Here is a 24,907-nt window from a genome sequence, read left to right as displayed (position 1 = left end):
TTGAAGAGCCTCCTTCTCTCCTCCACGTTCAAGTGCAATGAAGGCTTTCTGCTGGTGGTGCTCAAACATTGCCTGAGAACCACGTCTATGCTCCTCCAAGTAACAGCTGAGGGGCCAAACAACTGTACCCTGTGCCAGATCCAGTCAAGATCCAAATCCCCCATGTTTAGGGCATAAGGAAACACAAGTTGAACAGACCCTAGGGCAACAGCCACCAACATCATAAGGATCTCTCAGAATTCTCTCTTTTGCTATGCACAAAGGGCCACAAAAGAAGCACAGGAAACAAGGATCAGATGCTGGCCTCTTCCATCGTCCTGTATCTATCCATCCAGCACTATATAAAATAGCAAAATAGAGATGATAAACCTGTAAAGCAAACTCTTCCAGCACATATGGTTGAGAAAACCAACCAGAGTTAGCTTTCCAGAAACAAGCTGCATTAAGTATGTCCAAGGAAACAGGGATATGGTCAGAGCATTCGGGGCCAAAAACTTCCAATGAAACACAGCAACCAATATTGCAAAACTGCTACAAAGTAAAGCAGTGATGCAGGAGTTGAGGATACAGGCAATAGAAAAGCAATAACTAGTATTGCCCCCCTTCATCCAACAAAGCCCCTTGGGGAATACCACTGCTACGCTGTGTCATTCCAGGAAAAAACAAATACGCATTGATATGGCAGCAATCCCATTTTTCTCACAAGGAGGACCACAGCAATGCTGAAAAGATGATAGCGAGGGAGCACTAAGATTTTTTTTGTTCTATTTTTGGATAAGCTAAAACCAATCAACTTTATATATGCACACCAATAACAGTCAAATGTTCAACCCCTTATGGAAAGGACAAGACAAGGCAAAGATGGAAAAAAGTAGAAAAGTAGTCTCCAACAGTGACCACTTCACACAAATACCTGTAATGCAAAAACCCCACAAGTCTAAGGAGATTAAAATAATTGGTAATCACAGCTGAGTTTCCCAGTGCCTGGCCTGGTTCTTCTCCCACCTGTAGTTTCCCCACCAGTGTAGCTGCATTATTTGAGGAGAATTACTTTTGATTTTTACAGCTAAAGAGAAAAGTGAATCAGGACTTTCATGATAAGATTAGAATCTACATTGGTAGTAGAATAAAATGCTAAACTAACAGAAGAAGGAAAGGATACATAATGCCAAAAATATTAAGGTACCAGGAGACCACTGTTCAATGTAATATTGAAAATATAATCTTTACAAGAAAATGACTTTTACTAGAATGACCTTCAGAATTCATTGGCATTTTCCCCGCCCTTTGGCAGCAATGGTTTTAAACATTTCTTTGAAAGAATGAAAATTAGGGAAGGGTATATGCACTTCTTCGTGTATATTTAGAATTTCTTTTAATAATAATGGCATTCAATCAGAGGGAAAGGAAGCATATACTTTCCTCAGCCCATAAGGAAGAGAATAAAAAAAAGGTTGAAAATACTGTCATCTTCCAACCCCAAGTCCTGAATTATTTGTTTTTGGTAAATAAATACATACGCCATAAAATTCTGAACTCCACTTCGGATGGCTGGAGTCTTAATTAGCTGTGGATACATATTTGCAGCATGGTCATACATTTGCCTGAAAGAATAAGAGTAACAGGAGTTACTGAGTTATTCCTTTGCATCTTCCATTTACCAACTGGTTAATCAATGTGCCTTGATGGACAAGCAACACAGCCCACAAAGTAAGTTTTTCCTACTCACAGAAAACACTCCAGTGCGTGACAAATAGCAAAAGTAACACAAAAGTAATATTAAAATGTGACTTAAAATAAATTCATTGCCAATGGCTGCTCAAACTGCTGCACAATTGAAACAACATAAGCAAGAATGAGGTAGAACTACTTCATAGCAAAACTGCACATTCAGGGAATATTTGTAGGCCAGAAGCACCTTTAAAGCATTAGCACATTAATTTAAGAACAACAATAATAGTTTTCTGGAGAGCTATGCTATTTGGAATTTAAAAAAAAAAAACACAGAAGCAAAGGTAATATAATTTGCTGATTCATTTCATTTCACCCTTCAGAGAGAGAATTTCACCATGATAGCTGGCAGGATTGATTTGCTTGTAACCATGTTCCTTTCTGTTTAAGATAAGTATCTCAGTTTTTAAATGTGTATAAGATGATCCTACATGTTACCACAGAAACTCCCACTCATAGCAGTCCTAAATAGATTCAGCTTTATGGAGACCACAGCTCTTGTGATTTTTTCTGTTGTTAAATTCAGTTAGCTAGTTTATCCACATTAACAATTTAAAAAAAAGAAGGTTGAAAGGGCTTTGTTACTTGGTTGGTTAGGGCTTTTTTAATTTGTTTTCTTGAAGTTAAGTCCTTCAAGATTAAATCAACTGTCAAAAAAATGCTCAGGAGCCCAGAATTAAAGTCATCCTTCCATTTTAGCTGAAATGTAATTGTCTGACCCAAGCTAAAATAAAACTTCAACATTTATCTTAATGTGAGTCAAACTTAACCAACATTTTTTTTCAGTCGATGATTAAATTAAAAAAAAAAAAGGGGACACCAGCGGAGAATTCTTTCGCTGAGGTCTGGAGTTAACAGAGATAGAATTACATCCATCATCAGCACATTTATCTCCTATCAAGTGCTGAGAGAAAGAAAACAAAGCACTGAGAAACAGATACCAGCCTCAAGGAAAGCACATGCCAGTAGGGCAGAATTCCTGTAGTAAAACTTATAAGGGCAGCTTTCTCTGGGAGGGGTGCAGATAGGAGCTCTTCCCAGTTTCCCCCAGGGCATGATTAGGGAATACAGACAGAGATGATAGAACGGTTTGCTGATGACTAGAGAATCATCCACTGACTTTCTCCCCTTTTTCTGTCCCTTGTCCCATTCCCAGACAATTGCATGAACTTGATAGCATGATCCTACTGCTTCTAATCTCAGCTCTGATACCATTCTGACAATCGAATCTAATTGTCTCACACATTCAGGCAAAACACTAATCCAGCAAAAATCTGATTTGTTTTTATTTGTAGTTTGAATTAGGTTGGGGAAGGGAGATGCTGGGACAAGAGGGGAGCATTCAATAGCTTTGAACCATTACATTTTTCACAAAACTGCAGCTCCAGCAACAATTTTAGTTCTAGTTTCCTGTCTCCCACGTAACACAAGACTGTATAAAATAATCATAACCTACTTCCAGAAGACAGCAAGAAAATTGGAGAAACAGACCAGATCACAGAGAATACTCATATTCTTGCATATTCACAGAGAATTTGGCAAGTAAAAATCCCAAGCAATTTTAGGAGGGGAACTAGTGCATAACTTATTCCATACTAGAAATCAGAGCTCTTGCATCTCTGAAGAGGAGCAAATAGCACAAGTTGGTCCATCTGGCAGATGATCATTTAGAGATTAGAGACAGATGAAGAAGATAAAATCCAGCTAGGATACTGCCCTAACTACTGCCTAGGCCAGGACAAATGATCAGGCTTCCAGACTCAACCATCAGCTCTACTCTCTATTTTGCACTCAAAGGTTACACAGCACAATGCAGATTTTACAGCAGTAGTACCTTTAAGCTGTCATGACTGATGTAGACAGTGGGTTAGGTCAGAATCATGTGGCTGAAAACACCTTTAATGGCTTTCATTTTTACTTGCTAACAGAGGACAGACAGCTCCTGGAACCGATTTTGTTTTAATGACCAAGGTTATCAAGAATTTTTTCCCCAGTTGCTCTCTTCAGCTTTTTTTGCTTTAATAAAGCTTCTGTGTGCATGGCTTGTATGTTTTATAAGGACATTATTCTCTAAATTAGACTGGATCACTACAGTAAGGCTTTGCAACTATATCTAAGGCCAAAGACAAGGCAATTGTAAATCTAAGACAAGAATTCCAAGCCTAAAACCAGAAAAGCAGAGTTCTCTTTCTTTAAATTAGCAAGGAAGATGACAGGATTCAGGTCAGCTGAAGCTATATGAGGAAAGAGTAAAATTAATGTTGCTTCAAATTTAAATACTGCTCTTAGGCACCTAGCACATCCCAATTGGAACTGATTTAAAATAATGTCACAGATTTAGATGTGTTCTGCCACTAAGTAAAGTCAGGCCTCATTAATACTACTCTGTTAGAAATGGGGAAAGAAAATTCATACCTAAGAAAGTCAGAGCAAGTACCTTGGCTAGATTAAATGATTGGACTTTGTAGAAAGGTCAGAGATTTGGGATAAAAACAAGTGTTTGGATCCCCAGACACTATAGACACTAGGACTGAATTCATCCAATGTCTAACTAGGCATTTCAAAAACATATGGATACTCTCATACTCTGAATCAGGGGTCAATACTAGAAAGATGAAGCATGCTTTAGGGAAGACTTACATAATTTTTGCCACCACTGGAAAAACAGTTTGACTATTGCTTTTTCTACCACTGACCTATACAGTTAGAGCTGAGATTAATTTTTCCCCAGTAATCCAAGATAGAAGAGTTCTAGTAGGTTTCATATTTTGATTTTTTTAAAAAAACTGGTTATTTTACAGACTCTTTAGCTTCCTACTATAAGCAAGGCATATACTTTTAAGAGAGATAGTTTATCACTCTTTTGCTTACATGTTAAAGGCCTAGCTGTGTCTGGAAACTCTCTCCTTCATGCCCTAAGAGTACTACAAGACCTGAGCTAGCTGAGAATTCATGAAGGTCTCCAAATTGCAGGCACTGCCAAGGTGGACCTCTGGCACATCCAACGGCTTCTGCAGGAAGTTGTACTTCAGCATGGGTTCAGGCACCAACATTACCTTCCTGCCAATGCATCACATCAGAGCTCTTTCTAGTAGGACTTCAGGATTTCTGCAAAGATGCACCCTGGGTCTGCTTCATGGAGTTTTTACTGCATATGGATGCAAGACAGCTGGAAACACTGGAGTTGTTCAGACTACAGGTAGCCATGTACTAAAAAGCTCTTCAATTACCAAGCACACCCAAAGTTTTCACATGGGAAGGCTGTGCCTGAATCACTTGAGGTGCTGGTACAGGTAAGTCACATAAGGGTCCTCACTCCAGCAGCTAAGTGGCTGACAATGCAAATAAAGCCTTTCCCAAAGCTAAACACATACCTACATCCTCCCTTGTTCTTACCAAGAACTTAAAGGGAAGCTCAAGCTGTGGGCACCAACATGTGTAAAAGCAGAAAAAGACTGTTTAGAGACACCTTCTCTAAGGAAACTTGTGACTGTGTTAGAGTTTCCCTAAGACAGGCTAAATGGGCCAGGCAGCCTGATGGAAATAAAGTTATTGGCTGAGAAAGGCTGTTTCCCAGTTTCACTTGAGAAGGCCTGCTTAACTGTCCCATATCTACAACATCTGCCGGCATGTTAGTCAAGATTATCTGAATTTCTAGGCAAGATGAAGGAGAATGGAGTTCTGAGCGCAATCTTAACATCTACAGACTCAGGGAGTTCTCACTTCTCCTGCAATTTAGGAAATTGCAAACACTGTCTATAAAAGGATTCATTAGTTGCAGTGTGCCAAACAAAAACCCACAGAGGTCATGCAGCTAAAACCCGACGTAATAGGTTCTCTGTCTTACCAAGGGTCAAGAGAGTAAATCACTGTTTAATCTCTGCTCCTTATCCGAAACATTTTCAAAAGGTATTTTTAGCTTCTGGAGAAGCCTTCTTTAGCCAAAATAGCTTTACACAATCTGACAGAAAAAACTTGTTTGTAACCCCCAGTGAGAAATACGCTTGTACTGCAGTTACAGATGGACAACAGGGCAAAGAAACAGCAAAAAAATTAAACTCAAGACAGTATGTATAATATTTGATACTCATTTTATTGACAGCAAACATTTTCAGGTTTTGCACGTGTCAGGGGATTTCTTAGTGGATTTTCACAAAAAAAGTCTCAACAGAAAAGATAGGCTTTGGCTACTTCTGGTTTTGCATCTTAACTCCTTGCACTTAATTTCCTTTCAAACAGCTGAATTTCCCGTTTTGCTTAAAAGCCTAAGTCTCAAGCCTTACTTTTCCACATCAATACAAACCCTTAGCTTCACTTCTGTTCATTACTAGTTCTGCTATATCCACTTCTTTACTAAGGGCCACTCAGTGCTGGAGCTGTTAGCCCTAGAGTAAGAGCAGCCAGGGCTAGGAGCTAACTACAGTAAGCACATGACCTTTAGAAGGCAAAAGGCAAAAGCCTTGAGCAGAATAACTTGGATAAGTTCACTTCTGTGAATCTTCAGTTAACACACGTGGCGGGGGGGGAGAGAGAAAACCTCCTTCCTCTAAAACTTAGCCTAGAATAAGCAGATAAATCCCTGCAGACACTGTTTCACATTCAAACCACATTAAAAGGAACAGACACATATTTGAGTTTGTTTCAAACCCAGGACAACACACAAATCTACTGTGGAGGCAGAAGAGGAGAAGGGAGTGAGTTGTTCCTACCACAGCACTACTTTCTACATCTAATTGAGGTTAGCATGGACTGGGCCATCTGTAGTATGACAAAACTTAACCTTAATTACCTATTGATTAGCACACCTAGGTAAAGCCTTAGGGAAAAAACCTGTTGAACAATACTCAATTTTAACAATATTCTAAATGCAACGCTAGCATCCCCCAGATTCAGTCAGTTTACATAAACTAACTGGATAGTGCAAAGCAGTAACCTCTCATGCCAAATAATCCAACAAAAGATCTCTCATGAACTTCACTTCCTTTCCTGTCTGGAGTACAGGTTGTGTACTATGAACTTTAGGACTCGTTCACTCTCTCAGAAGTGTTGTTATTGATAAATATTACTTTATTGAATTTCCTTGGTACACTTCCAGATACCTAGGTGCCTCACCAGCAAAACCTATTAGAGAGTCACATCATCATACACTCAGAGAACTATCCATAAATATTAATTGATCTTAAAATATCTTACTAATTAAATGCATATAATCTTGTCCAGCAGCCATATCTGACAAATGTTCAGCAGACAACCTTCCCCTGTGGCCTGTGCAACACAGCCTATGGGTATTTATTTCAGTGTTCTGAAAGCAAAGTTGATGAAGCCAAAACAATCAAGTCACAGCAGTCACTACAAACTTCTCCCAGCTATTTCCCAGCATCAGAATTTTGGAATTTTTCCTTTCCTATGACTATGTTGATAGAGCAAAAGAGGGAGCTTGTTCAACTACCCACGCCATGCTCTTAGCTGTATCACCAGCTATAAAGAATCATGGAATCTCTTAGAAGATTGGGAAAGACCCTTAAGGTCATCAAGTTCAACCTAGCACCACCATCTGCTATTAGTGAGTATTTCACTAGTGTCAGTCTGTCTTCCAGCTTAACCACAGAAGGAACAAATTTTGGTTAATTTTTTTGGTTGGCTATTATTTGGGGTTATGGATCCTCTGCTTGTTTTATTTTAGAAAAAATCCCTGTACTAGATTTGTAACAAGTATAGAATTCTGTAACTTTTCACAGATGTGCACTGTGGGTAAGGCTCAGTCCCTCAGGAGAACAACAACCCTTCTAGATACACCCCAGTCTGCCTTTAGGACTCTAGTGTACATTTTATTTTTTTTTTAAGTTGGCAAAGACAACCTCCCATGCTGTGAAGTTTCAATATCTGCTCTCCAGTAGTTTCTTGACAGTATTTGCTGAAAAACATCCTTAAGGAAGCCCTGCAGACCTTGACAGCAACTTCCTCTCTGCCTGATCTGTCACCTAACTATAGGCTGGGGAAATAACCACACTTTTTGCTACTCCTTATGCACTTCCTTACACTTATGTTATATTGTGATTACATTACTTAACCAGTAATGCAGATACAGTACCCATCTACCTCACCAAGGTGCTGGGAGATCCTGTGGGATGAGAAGGGGAGGGCACATCTTCATCCCACAATGAAAAAGCTCTACTTCCTACCAGCTACTAATTAAAGGAACAGCACACAGCTGCAAAGTGTATCATTAGTTTAAATGGAAAGGAATTTAAGGCGATAAAAGCAAAAACAATAAACATCACAAGTACAGAAATTCACTGGAAGAGTCATGAATTGAATTGCATCCTGAGGTACTTACGGAGCTGTGAGATAGCCTTCCAAGAAGCCAGCAGCATACATAATATCTTCATTGTTTAAGGTCTGAGTGCCATAGCCAGCTCTGATCTCCAGGACTCCCCAGCCTGTTGTCTGTAGACTGTTGTTGTAGAAGCCATAAGCGTCTCCACTCCTGTCCAGCGTATTCCTGACCTGAAGTATTTTTTCAGCTCTATTCCAGTACACAGTTGCATAGCGGAGTTCTGTGGTGGAGAAGAAATGAGATAAGGGAAACAAACATAACTAGGTGTTCCCTATGCAATAATGAAATGTCAAGACAGTATTTTGGCAATTTAAAAAAGTTAATTTTATAGCTTTCCATCAGGCTTAGTTCTTCTACAGACATCAGCACTAATGCCAATGTACTGAAAAAGGGCATGAGGACTAACTGGAGTTTTACAAAAACTCACAGCTAAACACTCTCATGTTGTTATTCTTCTGGAAGTTATCTACCACTCTTTCAGTGTACAGCTCCAGCATAGCAGAGTGTTGACATAAAACTCTGAGAAGCATTTCCTTACCTGGCCCAGAAGACAAGGTATACAAATTCTACTGCAAGCAACTTTAGAAGACAGCATGCCTTAGGAGCTGCAAAGGATTATAAACTACCGTTGACTTAACTTTCCACCCAAATATTCAAAAACTCGCAAAAGCTTGCTACACTGACCATCTCAGAAACCAATCCCTGAGGTGGCATAACAGAAGCACTAGGACTCAGTGGATCACAAACTTAAAGACAAAAGCACAGCAAGGTATGCAGTCCTTTACAAGGTACACAGTGTCTATCATCCATTTGAAACAGAAGTGAGCCAAGCATGATATGAACAGGAAGGAAGGGTACTAGACTTCTTAGAGTTCCATTGGGCTGCCCTTTTAAGAAACATTCTTGATTACTTGTGTTTTAATCCTGCAAACCTGAAGAACAAAGAGCAAGGTAAACTGCTTTCTGAAAAAAAAAAAAAAAAAAACAAATAAACCAAACCACCAAACAAACAACAACAAAATCAAGAAAGTCCCATGCCCTACAATTCTAATTGAATCCACCCTAAGATAGGCTGTGATTACATCAGCTCTCTATGCATAACTGATCAAATCACTTCTACATCACTGTGAGAAGAGTTAAAAAATCATATGTCAGAGGTTCCAGAAATATTTGAAAAGTTTTAAGGGATAAATTCATAAACAGCCCTTCTGAGTGGCTGCATAGCCCTCTGGCATATCAGAAATTTGCTGAGGGTACACTCTGCCTCATCACCGAGGTCATGAAGGAAGAGGCTGACCAGTATCAACCACTGGCATAGACCACTTGTTACCAGCCTCCATCTAGGCTTTGTACCACTGTGCCCTAGGTCAGTCATGATGTACTAGAGACACTCCTCATGGGAACAGAAAATGCATCAGCAGAACCAGAATTTTAGTAGTGAAAGAATTTTGCTTTTTCCACATTCTATGAAACAAAGTTAATACAAGAGTCTATTTAGAGATGAAGTAATTTCAGGGACTTGGAACACAGTGTTTAAAAAACATGTTTTTCATCTGCCAGGTACTGAGGCTATTTAAAGAACAGACACGACAGACTCTCAGTAACTCTCCAACCAGCTATGACCTTAGTCTTCTGCTCTCTCCTTAACTATCATTTAGAAATAAAAGAGTAATTTCTACTTTACGTTAAAAGTCAACATGGGAATCACTCAGACTAAAAAATCTGTACACAGAAGAACAGGCTGATAAGGGTCATATGAATATGACCCACCCTACAAAGCTAAAGCTTACATGCCAAAAAATCAGAAAAAAAGTTCTGTGAGGGGGTGATGCAAGGGGTCAGAGCAGAATACAACTCGCCTGTCCAGCAGTAAATGGGAGGGTGATTCCAACCAAGAAACTCATTGCAGGGCAGAGGAAAGACTATTTGCACAGTAAACAAAGATGCTGAGGAACAGATAAAAAGAGAAATAATAAAATAAGGCAAAACATGACCATCTTTCCATCTCTTCAGGAGGCTGTGGAGAGGTGGTTGGAAGTAAAGAGGAACCAGGACAGCTGGGTATCGCTATTAGTTCCTGCAAACTAAATAAGTATGTCAGAATACCTATTACACCTATATAGAAACTGTGTCTGCCTAAAGCAAAACAGCTGTTGCTTTCCTTTGGAAAAGAAAGTTAGTGCCAAAGCCAGACCCATCTGACACAGGTACTCTTACACAGCAAGCTGGATTTCTTTGTTTTATGCTCTGACAGAGCATGAATAGGCAGAGCTATTTTCAAAAGTCAGAACAAACTTTTCAATTACCCCTGGAGTTTGCCCTGCCCCAGCTTCCCCTACATGACAAATCCAATTTGAAGAAAACCAGGACTCAAAGAGGATGGGAGGGAAGGGGAAATATTAAATTACAGGATAATTTGCAACAAACCTTGAGAGGTCTTTAAAGGAATAGCATCAAGGTAGCTGTTATAGTTTAACAACAATCCTGGGGAAAAAAATCACCCATTACTGCTTTTTCTTTTGATTGACCCATCACCTTATTTCATCTTGCAGCTGGAGTTAAAACTACAAGCTTATAAACCTGTTGACACTACAATGTAATCAAAGCATTTTGTACCACCTAATCTGTTACACTTTTATTCTGTGTTCATCTAAATGAGGACTGCCTTTGCCAAGGAAATCATCCAGAACTATAACATGGAATATAGATATACAAGAAGCACATGCATAGTTTCAAACAATCCAGTTTGAGTTCTGAGAAAAAATAGGCACCTTCCTATTGAATAATACTGGCATTTTTACATTTATTTTTGGAGGGTGAGGCAGGGGCCCTAGCACCTCTTATCCCAGCAGTCATATTGGTCAATTTTTGCATATAAAAAAATTACAGTGTCTCCATGAACCTACAAACCATGCTTTCATCATCAGAATTAAGACTTTCAGTTGTTCAGCCTACTAAAACCCTGACAAATCAAAGGCTGTGATAAGCTCTACCTATTCCACAACATTGTTCAGCATAATGTCAACAGCACACCAAAGCACACACTGTCTGTGATGATGATCGAGTCAAAATCCTGGGGGACAGGGCAGGCCAGTGGAATCACCCTTTTCCTCCATGAGCCAGCCAGGAGAACTGCACAGCATCAGCAATGCAGAATTTCACCACAACCAGCAGTGGGGTGGGAAAGAGACGTGCAGAAGTGCAAAGACAGAACAAGCCTGGAAAAAGGAGTTTCTTTGCCTTTCTGCAGACAGTAGGGACTGGGAGGAACCTTCCTTCAAGCTGCCTGCTTTTAAAGATACATCAACCCTTCTGCCAAAGATCCAGAAACAGGGACTATAGCTGAGAGAGTGCTGGAATTTCTACAGCAAGTGAGAAATATCTGATTTCTGTCAAAATTATTCCCTAAATAATGGAAAAATGCACATATTTCAGCCAGGAATAGGAGGTGGTAGTGCTCCCTTTGGATTTTAAGCTGAAACACCAAATCTGTTCTCTACATTTTGGGCTCAGTACAGGCATTTCCAAAGTTATGTTAAAACTGGACATTGTCTTTTACTTGGTGGCAGTGGGAGAGTAAAAATACATACATGTGCACTAGAATATGGAACTGACACGAGATGAAACAAGGAAAGCAGATGCTGAAGAGGACATGAAGGAATGGCAGTAATTTGCAATAAAAGAACAGAATTGACAGAGAAGATGAAAAATGGGGGGAAAAAAGCAGTACAGAGACAGCCCAAGACAATCTAACAAACACACTCTTACTAATATTTATTAAATAAATTAGAATGACAAAAATAACACCTGACATGCCTTAGGAATGCCAGTAAAATGTATTTGGCAATATGCAACAGCTGCTTTTCCTTATGCTTTCCCAGCTATAAGTTGTTTTTAAAACATACATGTATAAAGTTGGCTTACTGGACTTTGTAATTAGAGAAATGAGTGGAACTCTTTTCCTTGCAGATGAAAGAACTACAAGGTCTGGGGGTGAGATATATCATTCGCAGTTTTCCTTAGTCTGACAAACAAGCCAACTCACAAGCAATGGAACACTGGTTAGTTCACACGTAACAAGCTAAATTAACAATTGTGAGCATCTACTAGTAATATGAAAACTACTGGTCTCCTTAACTACTAATTTTAGTAATTTAATTACTAATTTTTATCTGTGGCTTTCCAAATTTGAAGCTATTTTTTTTTTTTGTAGAGGTATTCTTCATAGATTCTGCCTATGAACTTTCCACTAAATAGGGAAGATATCACTCTCCTGTTTCACTGAAAACTAGGTTTGCATCCCCCCAAAATTAAAAAAAAAACCAAAAACATCTGGAAGAATATTGCACATTTGATTTCAGTATACCCTCCCCTACAACCAAGGTTCAGTAGTAAAGATTATATTATGTGATGCTATTATCACAGTATAGCATTTAAATATTTTAGGTCAACCATAGTAAGAGTGTTTCTGTTTAATTTTTAAATTCGAAAGAGCTTAACCTATTTTTCCATTAAAAATTGTATAGACTCATAGAATGTTAAGGGTTGGAAGTGAAAAAAACATCTAGTTCCAACCTCCCTGCTATAGGCAGGGTCACCTTTCACTTGTCCAGGTTGCTTAGAGCCCCATTCAACACAGCCTTGAATATTTCCAGGGATGGGGTGTCCACAACTTACTTGGGCAACCTGTTCCTGTGCCTCACCACCCTTACCAGAAAGAATTTCTTCCTGTATCTAATCTCAGTCTGCCCCCTTTCAGTTAAAACCACTGCCCCTTGTTCTGTCACTACGTGCTCATATAACAAGTCCATCTCCCTCCCTTTTATAATCCCCCTCCAGGTACTGGAAGGCTGCAGTGAGGTCTCTCCAGAGCCTTCTCTTCTCCAGGCTGAACAGCCCCAGCTCCCTCAGCCTGTCTTTGTATGAGAGGTGCTCCATCCTTCTGATCATCTTTGTGGCACTCCTCTGATCCTGCCTATCCATGTGTTTTTATTTTGTTTTTTTTAAGAAGCATCCTTCTAACTATTTCTAAAAGGTTGTATAAGTCTGAAGAAAGAGGGAGATTTCAATATATTATTATGACTGGAATCTATTACAAAACAAAAGTATTTCAGGGCTTCTTTAGAGATTAGCTTAAACCACACAAGAAATTATCACAAAGCCCAGCAATTTTCAAATAAAGGAGTAAATGCTTTCTTGATCCTGCCTGAATATAAGCTATTAGCATTTTCTATTCTATTGGCCTTAATTCATCCTATTTCCATGTGCATTTCAGGTCTAAGTAATTTTTCAATTTGCTTCCAACAGGCCTGTCATTATTTGAAGCCTAATCCCCTGATTTGTCCTTACATCAGTGAAAAGAAATATTCAAGTGTGACCTACTAATTAAGAGTTTCAGTCTTGTATGGTTTTCATGTTCACAAGGATACTTAATAGTAAAGCTTAGCAAATGCAGCAAATTTGCCAAAACAGTTATAGGTACCTAGTGTAGGTCACTCAGAGGAAACAAAAATAAGTACTCAACAAGTAGGTTCTCTAATCTCAGAGCACCCCAATTTAAGTCATATTAAATAACATTCTATAGAAACATTTTCAAAGCGTACGATAAATAATCTTCAAGGCATTCAAAATGCTAAAGAACAATGAACCAATTTTTTAAAAAAGCCAAACAAATGGAATCTAGACAATTCACAATGTTGAAAGCTATTTACTCTACTAAACAGACCAAAGGCATTCCTATTTGTTCCTCTGTAGTTTTCTACCAGTAATTCAATTATGATGTTAGATATCACCTGAGCATTAGGTGAAACTACCTCATACTCTAAACTACCTTTCATTTCCTCTAGATAATTCACAGGTGACCCCTCCTTCAGTCCTCCTAACTGAGGTTTTTCCCAACCCAGGTAAAGTTTTAAATATATGGATGCAAGATGAGATAGGACTGCCCACAAAATTATGTGCTCGTAAGGTTTCAATGCACACATAGAAACAACTGTTATGTGAATGTCTCCTTGGTTTGTGGCACTTAATACATCAACTGGGAAATTCCTGGAAGATAAGCACCGAATTCAGCCCTGAAAACCTTTAGAATTTATTGAAAGCAGCACAAGAACGAGATACTGTGTCCCTGCCCGAGGCAATGTGGTTGGAACAAGGTAACCCTTAAGGTCTCTTCCAACTCGAACCATTCTGGGATTCCGTACGAGTTCTGAAGGACAGACCTATACTCACAAGGCAGCACTAAAAGTCTAAGCTGCAGCATGCTGTAACGAAGTCTTCATCCTGAACGATTCCCGCGCTTGCAGATGACATTGAAAACCAGCTCGACTGGCAGCTCAGGGCAATTTCCCACCTGCTGGATGCTCAGTTTGGTTCCCCGCGCCCCTTTCTGGGACCTGGGAGGATGTTTAGAAAGCGCTGGAACCGAACACCCACGAGGCAGCACGGGGGCACGAGGCGGTCCCGGAGCAGCCCCTGAGGGGGTCGGGGCCAGCCCGGCCTGCGCGTCCCGCCCTGAGGGGGGGGGGGCCGGCGGCCTCGCAGCCGCGTCCCAGACAGCGCGGGGCTGAGGCGCGGCTGCCACAGGCGGGGCGCAGAGCCCCGGGAGAGCGGCGCTGCCTCCCTCGCAGCCGAGCCCGGGCCGGGCTACCCCTCCCGACAGCTTGGCATCTCCGGGGCTGGGGACACTCGCGGGACAGCCCCGGCGCCTCCTTTCGCGCCGCCCACCACGGCGAGGGGGCTTTGGCCGGCCACCCCCCGCGCCCCCTCTCGCCTCACCTGCGCGGCCGCCCGCCGCCGCCCACAGGAGGACGAGCGCCCAGCAGCAGCTGCACACGCTGCCGCCCTCCCGGGCCATGCCGCCGCTCCCCCGCGACTCCTCCGAGCGCCGGGAGGCGGCGGGACTTTGAGAAGTTCCCTCGCTCAGGGCAGGTCTCGCCGCTGCCCCCGCCTCCTCCGGCGCCCGCCCCGGCCGCGGCGCCCTGTGCTGCAGGTAGCCCTGCTGGGGACGGTTGTTCCCCGCGCCGGCCGCCGGGGCGTACCCCGGGAGCGGCGGCATCTTTCGTGCCCCGGTAACGGGTTTGGAGACCCCCCCAAGGCCTGGCTGAGGTGTGGGAATCACTCCTGGCCGAGGTCCGGCCTCGCAGGGTACTAGCCTGTGGACCCCTGGACTTCGCGAGGGTGATTAACCTAAGAGGGCGAAGGTTTACCAAGAAAGGCCTCCGAAAAGACACAAGAGGAGTTGGGCGATGGTTTTTCAAACTGTGCGTTTTCCTTCACAAGGAGGGCAGATTTCAGTCCCGTTGGGAACAGCAACTGCTGTGTGTGTCCCAGCAGAAGAAATGAGGGAACAGAACTTTTCCTAGGGTTACAGATAGAGACAACTTTCCATTGGGGTTTTCCTTCGCACCCGTGATTAAGACCGTTTTGAGGCACTGTGTTTATTTGTCTCACCCAGTGCTGGATATTCTGCATTATCCAAAAAGAGCCATTATTTGGACTTTGTATTTCAGAATTGTTTAAGACAGTTTGAATTCGATACCCGTGCCTGTAATAGCCTCATATAACAAGGTTACATGCCAACCAGTTCAGGACAAATAGCAAGCCTTGGCCCCAAGCCCAGGGTAAGAGCACTGTATCTCCAGGCTGCAGGGATCCTTCCACACCTATCACTTCTTTGTTCTGGGCTAGTTTTCACTTAGAGAGAAGGAAAAAACAGATATTCAAATCAGAAACCAGGATTTTTTAAAAGAGTAGTGAAAGTTGATTTTATTGTGATGTGTAGGTAACATACCTACAGGGACAGAACCATGTGAAAAAGAAATTACCAGAAGATGGGTCCATCAACTCATTGCTAAGGTAACTGTTTCTCTTCACAAAATGATACAAAAATTACCATCTGAAGAACACTGGAAATAGAAGGGCTGCTGAAAACTAAGCACCGTTTGAAGTAATTTTCTCAATCAATGTCAGCTGATATGCTCTAACATTATGTATCTCAGGGACATCAAGGATGGGACTCATAAAACTCTTCTTTAAAAAGAGGAGTTAGGTCACTTGTACAACTTCAAAGATCAGAACAGCTCTGCTTGGGGTAATCATAATGGTCATCTTCAGGCTTGACGAGTCCAATACTTGTCACTGCATTACAGCTACACTAGCTAAGTGTTTCAGCTACAGCAACCAGAATAGCCCAGCAGCACCCAGCAGCACAGCAGTCACACCCAAGAACAGACAGAGAGACAAAGCTTTTTGATTGGCACCAGGAGGTAGGAAATAGCAGACTTTCTATTTTTATTGTACTCATACTCTTTTTAATACATACCAGTTTTAGCATATCAGGGTTTGTTATTTTTTTTTCCTACCCTCATTCCAGTGAATGTTTCCATTAGGACATAGAGGATGGTACGGTATTAATGCCAGTTTGAGTTTCAGAGTAGTTATATATTATGTGAAAGCTGTGACTGTTGGGTACACACTTTCTGCTATTTGTCTGTATCATGTACCTAAGTGTAGGAATTTACATTTATTAGGTAAGAGTATAAGCCCTACAGAATGTTAATTTCTTCATTTTTCCAGTAATCTTTGCACCTTAGATCTATTTACATCTACATTATTCTTTTGATATGTGGGTGTGTTCTTACAAAGCCAGCCTCTCTTAAGAAGAAAAAAAACAGAGGCAACTGGATTGCTCTCCTTTAATTCTTTTTATGAGCAAAATGCTATTCAAAACTACAAAATAGTGATTTTGCACCAATTATATTGTTTGAATACTGACCAATATTTGACAATGGTGGAAGTAGTTCTGCTTTGAAAGCCAACAATGCACAAAAGACCCTTGCAAAAGCAGATGTTATTCACTCACTAGATGTTACTTCTTTGTGTGAATGCTGATTTTGTTTTACATGTGGCCCCTGTGCTTTTGTTGCTTTTTAAAGCTGTTTATTAATATCAGTGCCATGGTGTCATTTGAAGAACGAGTCATCTGAGTAAAACCTGTTTAACTGTTAAAACTGCATCCAAAAGTTGAATTTAAAAGATCCGAGGTTAAGAAGTACAGATAATTTTATTTCCTTAATTTCTGTTTCACTTCTGGTTTGGGAGGCAGAAGCAGAAGTGGTGAAAAGATATGAAAGTGTCTTGTTTTGCAAGAATGACAGTTTCATTTTTCAGGCCCAGGAGATTCAGATAAACTTTAGAAACCATACTTCTGGAATAATCTCCCAGTGTAAATAACAGAAGTGTTGTCTCTTGAATAAAGTCAGCTTGATTGAAGAAAAAATGTGAAACACAGAGGAAAACAGCAGAAGAAATAAAATAGCAATATATCCTGGTTTTACATATATTTAATGATATTTTCAAATATATTTCTTAAAATAAAAACAGCAAATTAAATACAACAGCTAAAGATTGTGACAAATTAAGGTTTTGCTGTGAATATTTTCAGAAGTGGATTGTTGAACAGGCTATCACAGTTAAAAAAACAACCTAAAACAAAAAAACCCACTATTTTCCAGACTCAAGTGAAAACATTTTCATTTACCTCAAATCATGGTGAGTATGTCCTAAAAAGTCATCCAACAATTTCAGTGTTACAGTGAAGAGAGGTTTGATTTCTTGACAGCAGGTCGGATGGCAAAAAGGACGTTTGAAAAGGTGTTTTCTTTTTCCTTTAGCAGAACCTATAAGCCTCCAGCCTCCACATGAAGCTGTCCAGAGAGTTCCTGCAGCTTTTGGAGTCATACTAGATATCCAGTTTTAAACATATGTGGTAAAGTTCTCTGTGCTGACCAGTTGCAGGTATTCCAGGGTACCTGATCGGTAGCTACCTACCCGCGAAAGCTCCTGTGCCTTGGATCCTTCTTTTTCCCTTTTCTGAAGACTACTGGTTATCATCTCCGCTAAGTCATCTTGTAACCGCTGCTGATTCTCCCTAAAATCAACAGGATGGGGAAAAAAAAAAAAAATCAGTGATTCATATGTTTTTAGTGATCCTCAGATCCCTAGAGATTTTTAAGCATTTCTATTCCCATGTTTATCTTAATGACATTCACACACTAGTGATAAAAAGTGTGGGCAGGACCAAAGTCCAGTTCTGAATTTGGGAACAAAAGTCAGGATTTTCATGTGAGTTTTCCAGATAGTATAGATCAGTGTTTTTGCACAAGAGGTCTGGAGTTGTGCCATTATTGACCTTAAAAAGTTATGATCACTTGCATGAAAAGGAAGACACAGATTAAATCCTAATCAAAATAGTTTTTAGCTCTCTACACCATTACTGGTACAGGACTTGAACTATTCAACTTCAACTAGGTGGGCTTCAGTAACAGAGCTGCCATTGTTTCAGAAGTTTCTTCAGTGTATTTGGCTTTTGCTGGAGTACCCCACATATGGCAATTTTTAAAGGGCAGTTGTATATGAGGAAGCAAAAACAAAAATACCACTGTGATCCAGCTCAAGAGGCACTTTCAACAGTTGAATTCCAGAAGATTGCCAATTCAGTAATTCTCAACAGATAGTTGAGAACAGGTAGTCCCAACAGATCACATTAATTTTTAAAAAGGAGTTCTGAGTTTACAAGAGATGTATCATGAGGTAGTCTTGATAGTATTTCCTGCTCACTTGTAGTTTCCATTTAAATAATAACAAAGATCATGAGATGGTGTAGCAGATTAAAAATCTGATTATTTCAATTTTGTAAATGCCCTGAGATCACATTCCACTTAATCTCCTCTTTTCTCTTAGGGAATAAATGGATAGAGAATTTTATTTGTGCAAAGGACACACTCTGTAAGACTCAAAACTTACAGTAGAAGCAAGCTGTAACATTTACTTATGCATTTGAGGACAAGGGATCCCCATCTATCTGGCAAACACCAATTTGCAATATCATTCAATTTGTAATGAAACACTGTCATTTCAAAGCAGATGGCAACAAATTCCCACTTAGCGAAGAGTGACTGTACACAGGTGTTTAGAGCAGAAAGTGAGGAACTTCCACATTTAGTGTGTTTGCAGGAAACAGAGGTAATTATATGCAAAATATACACTAAAAAAATGCAACAAGTTATCTTGACTTCAGTTTCGCATAGTTGCTCAAAAATATCACTTCCACTATTGCTGTATTTTATTCCATTCTAATGCAAAATGATGGCTCAGTTCCAGAACATCCACCTCTTATTTTTTTCCTGGTAACTTCTCTAAATGTTAGAAAGTAAGCTCTTGTTTAATTTTTAAAAGCTTTATTCCTGTGCAGTACTACAGTAACCTTGTCCAACTCTTGTAGCAGAATAGTGCTTGAAATCCTGCAAGTTTCATTCCTCTTACAAATTCCTCCTCAAGAGCTCATGGTATTACAGAGCTGCACACTCGGTTATAGTTATCCTCTTCCTGTAGTGTGACAAACAGGTTCCACTAGGACTAAACTTATGGGAATATAAATGTTTTTCATTTTCCTGTCCATCTCCTGCTCTTATCACATCAGCAATTTGTCCTGTAAGTCTTAAACCTTCCCAAGGCAAAGAACATGCTAAACGTTTATGTAGACAAACAACCTTCAGCACACACATAGTCCCATGTAATGAATATTTACATTTTTATATGCACATACACTATTAAGCCTCTAACAACTGAAGGCAAATTCAGTGGTATAAAAAATCCACAACAAGTGTCAAGGAGGAACAATAAAGGCTAAAGTGCAAAGAATGGGAATTTCTCTTCCCTTTTCACAAAAAAAGACCATCTTACACAGAAGGAGGTGTTGGAAGATTGTATTTCTTGTCCTCAGTACCCGTCAACCAGTAGGTAATTTCTGTTCCTCTGCCCTAAATATATATGACAAAGAAGAGAAAGCAGAGTTTTGGGATTAGAATGCAATTTCCTGTAGTTAATTTACTTAAATAATACATTATTGCACATTGCCATATTTGCCTTTGCTCATTTTCAGTAACTGATGCTGAAAGCAAAGTATCACAAATTAGATGTGAGAAGAATGGGGAAGATGCAGCTGCACACACCTTGTTCCATGACCTGAAACACAAGTCGTGGAGGAGGTGAACTGTGCTGCCTGCCATCAATTCCCAAGGACAGACAAGTGTAATAGATTGAAATAAATGGATTGGTAGATATTGGAGCATTAACAAATTTACACTGGATTCAGCTTCCCTTTCAGCAGACGACTTCACTCTACAATCTTCTGTTCCAAATGGTATGTTTCATTTATTCTCCACACCTTTATATTGCTTTAATGTATGAGTTAAGGAGCTCTTCATTGCCTGCACTGTCTTTATAGAAGTGCCTTCAACCACTAGAGACTACCAGTTGATCAGTAATCCTTGTTCCCCAGCCGTTAATTAAGTTTTGGAGTACTCTCAGCTATACAATACTTTTTACTATTCCTCTTCTCTGTGTTCATGCTTACATATGGTAAAGGTTACCTTCAGGTACGTTTCCCCTCTCTCTTCATAATGGAATTGGCAGTCTGTTCTTTTCAGGATGTTAATTGTGGAACCATTTACATGAATCCTTAAAGCTAAAAAAAAAAAGAGAAACATCTCACATTAAGTATATGTGAAAACTGGTGTTTTAACAATCCTTCAATTGTTATCACCCTAAATTCTGACAGCCAAATTAAATGAGAAGCAATTACACTGCTGTATGAAAAATCTGACTCCACCACAGAGCATATCCAGGCAGGAATAGCTGGTACAGCCCTTGATCTGAAATACAGGTGACAACAGTATCTGTAGTAGGGAGATGTCAAAAGGGAAAAGAGTAATTGTGAGTGACCTAAATAATGTTCATGTGCAGACACTGGGCAGAAGGAGGGAAGACTGGCGCTTGCCACAGCTCCCTAATGGTGAAGTTGATGATGTAATTGCTTCAACTTAAAATACACAGTCAGCATATTTAAACAACAAAGCTGTAATACAATTCTAGGTTAAACTAAAATCTATGGTTCGTAAAGTAAAATTAAATTCCAGACACATACTTATCATATCTTCCAGAGGAACTCAGGCAGTGAACCAGCATACAAACTCCCTGTTACCAGCACTGAAGCATGAACAAGGAACAACTCTTCATTGCCCAGTGAAGTGCCCACTGTCACTCTGGACAATTAAATAACTGGTAATCAAAATAAATACGGCTTCTTTAAAACTTCTGCTAGCTGATAATAAATTGTTCTCAGATGAAAACAGACACTTCAGTCGCAAACTAACCAACGGCCTTTGGTCCTGTTACACTGACAGCTAAAATTAAATCCTTACGCAAGCCTGTGGATTCCATCCGTGAAGCCGTGTTTACTGTATCTCCAAATAAACAGTAACGAGGCATTTTTATTCCAACCACACCAGCTGCACATGGACCTAGAAATGGGATGCAGAGAGATAAAAAGGGTGAATCAAGAGACTTGATTTATTTGGCAGGTGTCTCACTGTTGCAAAGCAGTGCAGTGCCTGGTTGAACTCTGCATTCCTCACTAATGGCAATACTTTCTACCTCACTTCCCACAGTAACTTGTGGTCTCCCACTACAAACCAAGCCTAGCTCTCTTATTCTTGCATGATCCAATAAGATCATAAAAAAGGACACAGCTGCACAGTGTTAATTGTATTGAAGCACAATTTCTGTGCAGAAACAAAGAAGTACATTTATTAACTGTCAGGTGTGGAACAAGAGAAAAATAGAATAAGCTTCATTATACAAGGGTGAATAGTGGTGCCTCAAGAGGCTTCCCGGTGCCTCAGTCTGATGTGTTCCTCCCCTGGCAGCTGGTGTTCAGGTGGTTGAGGAATTTCCCAAAGATGTTGTGCTGGAGTTCTCCTCTGACAGAAGGTATTATTATAGATAAATTAAAACGTTAAGTCCCTCACAGACTCAACAGAAGTTTTGCCTCCAAAAGTACAAAATACAGGCTTGCATTTTTTGCCTAGATGACCATAGCTGGCCATGACTGATCTCCGCTTCAGTCAGAGAGAAATAATCTGTGAAGGCTTATTTGATACAACTGGTTTAATCACACCATGAAGAGTGGCTGTTGCTCATCCTAGCTACTGACTTAGGCTGTAAATTAATAGCTATGGGCTATTTCACTACTGCAGGAGCAAAACAGTGACTTATTTACTTCTGTTACTCTTCCTCTATGAACATTTTTTTCAACCTGATTCTTCATGAGGAGGGCAATTGTGTATGGTGTATTACCAGATCTTGTATGGATGTTAATTCTGTGCAAAACCAGGCAACAACATTGTCACTGTTGATCTAGCACTACTGTGTACCGGAGTGAATTCCAATGCGAATCCAAACAGGCAGCCCTGGCAGATGTCTCAGTTCAAAAGATCCCATGAAGCTGAGGATGTCCAGAGCCATCATGGAGATGTCCACGGCGTGCCGGTTTCCATTCCTCTTTGGTAAACCACTCACCACCATGTAAGCATCACCAATGGTCTCCACCTGTGGAAATAAAATCAGAACTCACTATTTCCAGACATAGAAAAGTACATCTTTAGTTAAAAGCAGAAACATTTTATCAGATCCTCTTGTTCATGACTGAACATTTCTTTCCCTGAAAGCAGGATTGATTAGTTTAAGGTAGCTGATACTATTTGGGTATATGAGTGTTTATAACTGTACCCAACATTCCAATTATTGAATGTGTGACCACTTACTGTAGGAAATTTAGTATAAGTAGGCACAGCATATTTAAATGAAGTAATCCTGACCTGTTTCTTTCTCATTTGCTTTGCTTAGAAGACAGATTCCCAAATCCACCACATCATACAATTTGATTTGTGTGTCCACTGGTTGTAAATGAGCAGAAGTACAGAGCTAATCACCTTGTAAACATCATGATGGTCAAGAATGTGGTCAAAGTTCTTGTAGATATCGTTGAGCATATCTACCACCTCCATAGGGGTGCTGTATTTGCAGAGCGTGGTGAAGCCAACAATGTCACTGAAGTAGATAGTAACTTCTTCAAACAGCTCTGGCTCTACCAGGCCAGTCTCCTTCAAAGACTTTACTACTGGCCTGTGGAAATAGAGAAGGCAGGAACACAGATGACTAGTGTTTACTATTAAAGGTATTTTTTCATGCAACCCAATCACAGTATTGCTATCTGTGTAGGAAACATTAAATAGTTTGCTAAAAACTGCCATTGTAATCACATTTTCAGTGCCCATAATGCTTTTCAGCTATGGATCTCAAAGCACTTACTAATGGTAATTAATGCCCTACAGACTTTCAAAATTCAAGCGTGTGAATAGCCATGAGGGAACTGAGACACAGGCAACAGGCAAATTTAAAACTGAAATTCTGAACTTCCTGATGTGTAGACCTACATTCTACCCATACAATAAGCAAGAACAGACATATTTTTCTGTTTTCCCAGCACAGAAGTAATTTCATTATAATAATTACATCAACTCATCCTGATTTCAGATGAGATATCTTAGTCTGGTAATTTATGGAAGAAAAATTCAATACCATGACAGTCAATGTCTATTCAAGAGGGACCTTCTTTTCCTTGCAATTCAAAATCCAGAGAAATATCTGCTCCTAGTGGTGATATTAGAAGAGAAGAACTGAAAGACACCCATAAAATTATAGGTTTTGCACAATGCTGTGTTCCATCTACAGTGAAACAATAACAGAGTAGTAGGAATAACAAAGAGTGGAAGGAGATATGAATTCCTTGTTGCACTGTCTATACAGCCAGATCATTCCTGATTTCCCCCAAAACTGGAAATGGATTGAACAAACATCTTTTTTTCTTGTTGATGTTGTTGTTATTGTTGTTGTTGTGATGAGTCATAAAATCAATAACCTGACTACTGAAACACCCTTGAAACTAGTAATGGCATACCAGGATAGTTATACTATTCCAAATATGTGCGATTCCAAAATTACTGGTATTACCAATATTAGAATGTCAATAATACTTATCCTATAGCATACTCTGAAGAGTCTATCTAACCCAGTATGGCCCAGCCAACCTTAGCCCCTCTCTTGCACTGCTAAACTCCAGCCTGAAGCTTGACTCCACTCCTGCTCTTCAGCTGAAGACACTCCTTCTAACCAGCAAGGTGCTGGAGCAGAGCAGAGCTCTGTGATGTGGGATCACTGTAAATCTGTCTTCCCTGGAAGGTAGTGAGAGAGAGCCTTGTGCTGGAAAGGGGGATTCTGTTCATGAAGAAATGTTGAGCAAGATAATGGGTCTCAATACCATCTTGGCATGAAATTCTACCATAGGGTGGAGAGCTCTGGGACAGCTGCTTCTTTTTTCTTTCCTCGCAGGATTAGATTAGATGGGAAGAAAATAGAACATAAACATTAATCCCATCCCCTACTCTGCAAGAATTGGGTGTACGCAAATAAAATGCCAGCAAAAATCCTCCTGGCCAGTTACCTTGGAAGTAACATGAAATTAAGCCTGTCTGCTCTGTCTCTCTCTGCTTTGTACAGCTCTGTCCTTTCCTCCACCAGGTGTTCCAAGTTCCGGGAGTACAGCTGTAGACGCCGGATCAGGGTATCCATATAGCTTTCATTGGTCTGGCCATGGAAATTACTGCAAATAACAGAATTACACAGGAGTCAAGAAGAAAGACTGATAGATGTACATCGTTGAAAGCAGCTAAAAGGAGGCAAAAAAGCAGCAACAGAAAACTTCTCCAGTGTTTGGCTTCCCCGTAGTTAGAAGGCAAAGTGCCTCAAGTGCATCATTCTTTTGCTTGCTTGGAGGCCTTACATAGATGAATTGAAAGTCTGTAATCCACACTTGTCAGGTGGAGCTGGTAATTCTTAAAGCACCCTTCAATCACCTAACCCTGCTAATACTGTCAA

At 40.2% G+C, this 24,907-nt stretch overlaps 2 protein-coding genes across 2 annotated transcripts in view; both read right to left on the bottom strand.

Moving 5' to 3' along the window:
* PLBD1 (phospholipase B domain containing 1) overlaps positions 1 to 14,924 on the bottom strand; it is a 38,070-nt gene extending 23,146 nt beyond the window's left edge. The window contains exons 1-3 of the mRNA XM_062491385.1: positions 14,846 to 14,924; positions 8,069 to 8,288; positions 1,521 to 1,604 (exon numbers count right to left, since the gene is read on the bottom strand). Of these exons, the coding sequence (XP_062347369.1) occupies positions 1,521 to 1,604; positions 8,069 to 8,288; positions 14,846 to 14,924 (383 nt within the window). The remainder of the gene's footprint in view (positions 1 to 1,520; positions 1,605 to 8,068; positions 8,289 to 14,845) is intronic.
* A 2,900-nt stretch (positions 14,925 to 17,824) lies between these two features.
* Positions 17,825 to 24,907, bottom strand: part of GUCY2C (guanylate cyclase 2C) — a 43,445-nt gene continuing 36,362 nt past the window's right edge. The window contains exons 21-27 of the mRNA XM_062491384.1: positions 24,474 to 24,632; positions 22,903 to 23,095; positions 22,345 to 22,519; positions 21,334 to 21,432; positions 20,503 to 20,597; positions 19,814 to 19,890; positions 17,825 to 17,999 (exon numbers count right to left, since the gene is read on the bottom strand). Coding sequence (XP_062347368.1) covers positions 17,825 to 17,999; positions 19,814 to 19,890; positions 20,503 to 20,597; positions 21,334 to 21,432; positions 22,345 to 22,519; positions 22,903 to 23,095; positions 24,474 to 24,632 — 973 coding nt within the window. The remainder of the gene's footprint in view (positions 18,000 to 19,813; positions 19,891 to 20,502; positions 20,598 to 21,333; positions 21,433 to 22,344; positions 22,520 to 22,902; positions 23,096 to 24,473; positions 24,633 to 24,907) is intronic.

Source organism: Cinclus cinclus, chromosome 4, assembly GCF_963662255.1.
Source record: "Cinclus cinclus chromosome 4, bCinCin1.1, whole genome shotgun sequence".
Lineage (NCBI taxonomy): Eukaryota > Metazoa > Chordata > Aves > Passeriformes > Cinclidae > Cinclus > Cinclus cinclus.
The sequence above is the reverse complement of the archived record's forward strand: the minus strand, read 5'-3'. Positions and strand labels throughout refer to the sequence as shown.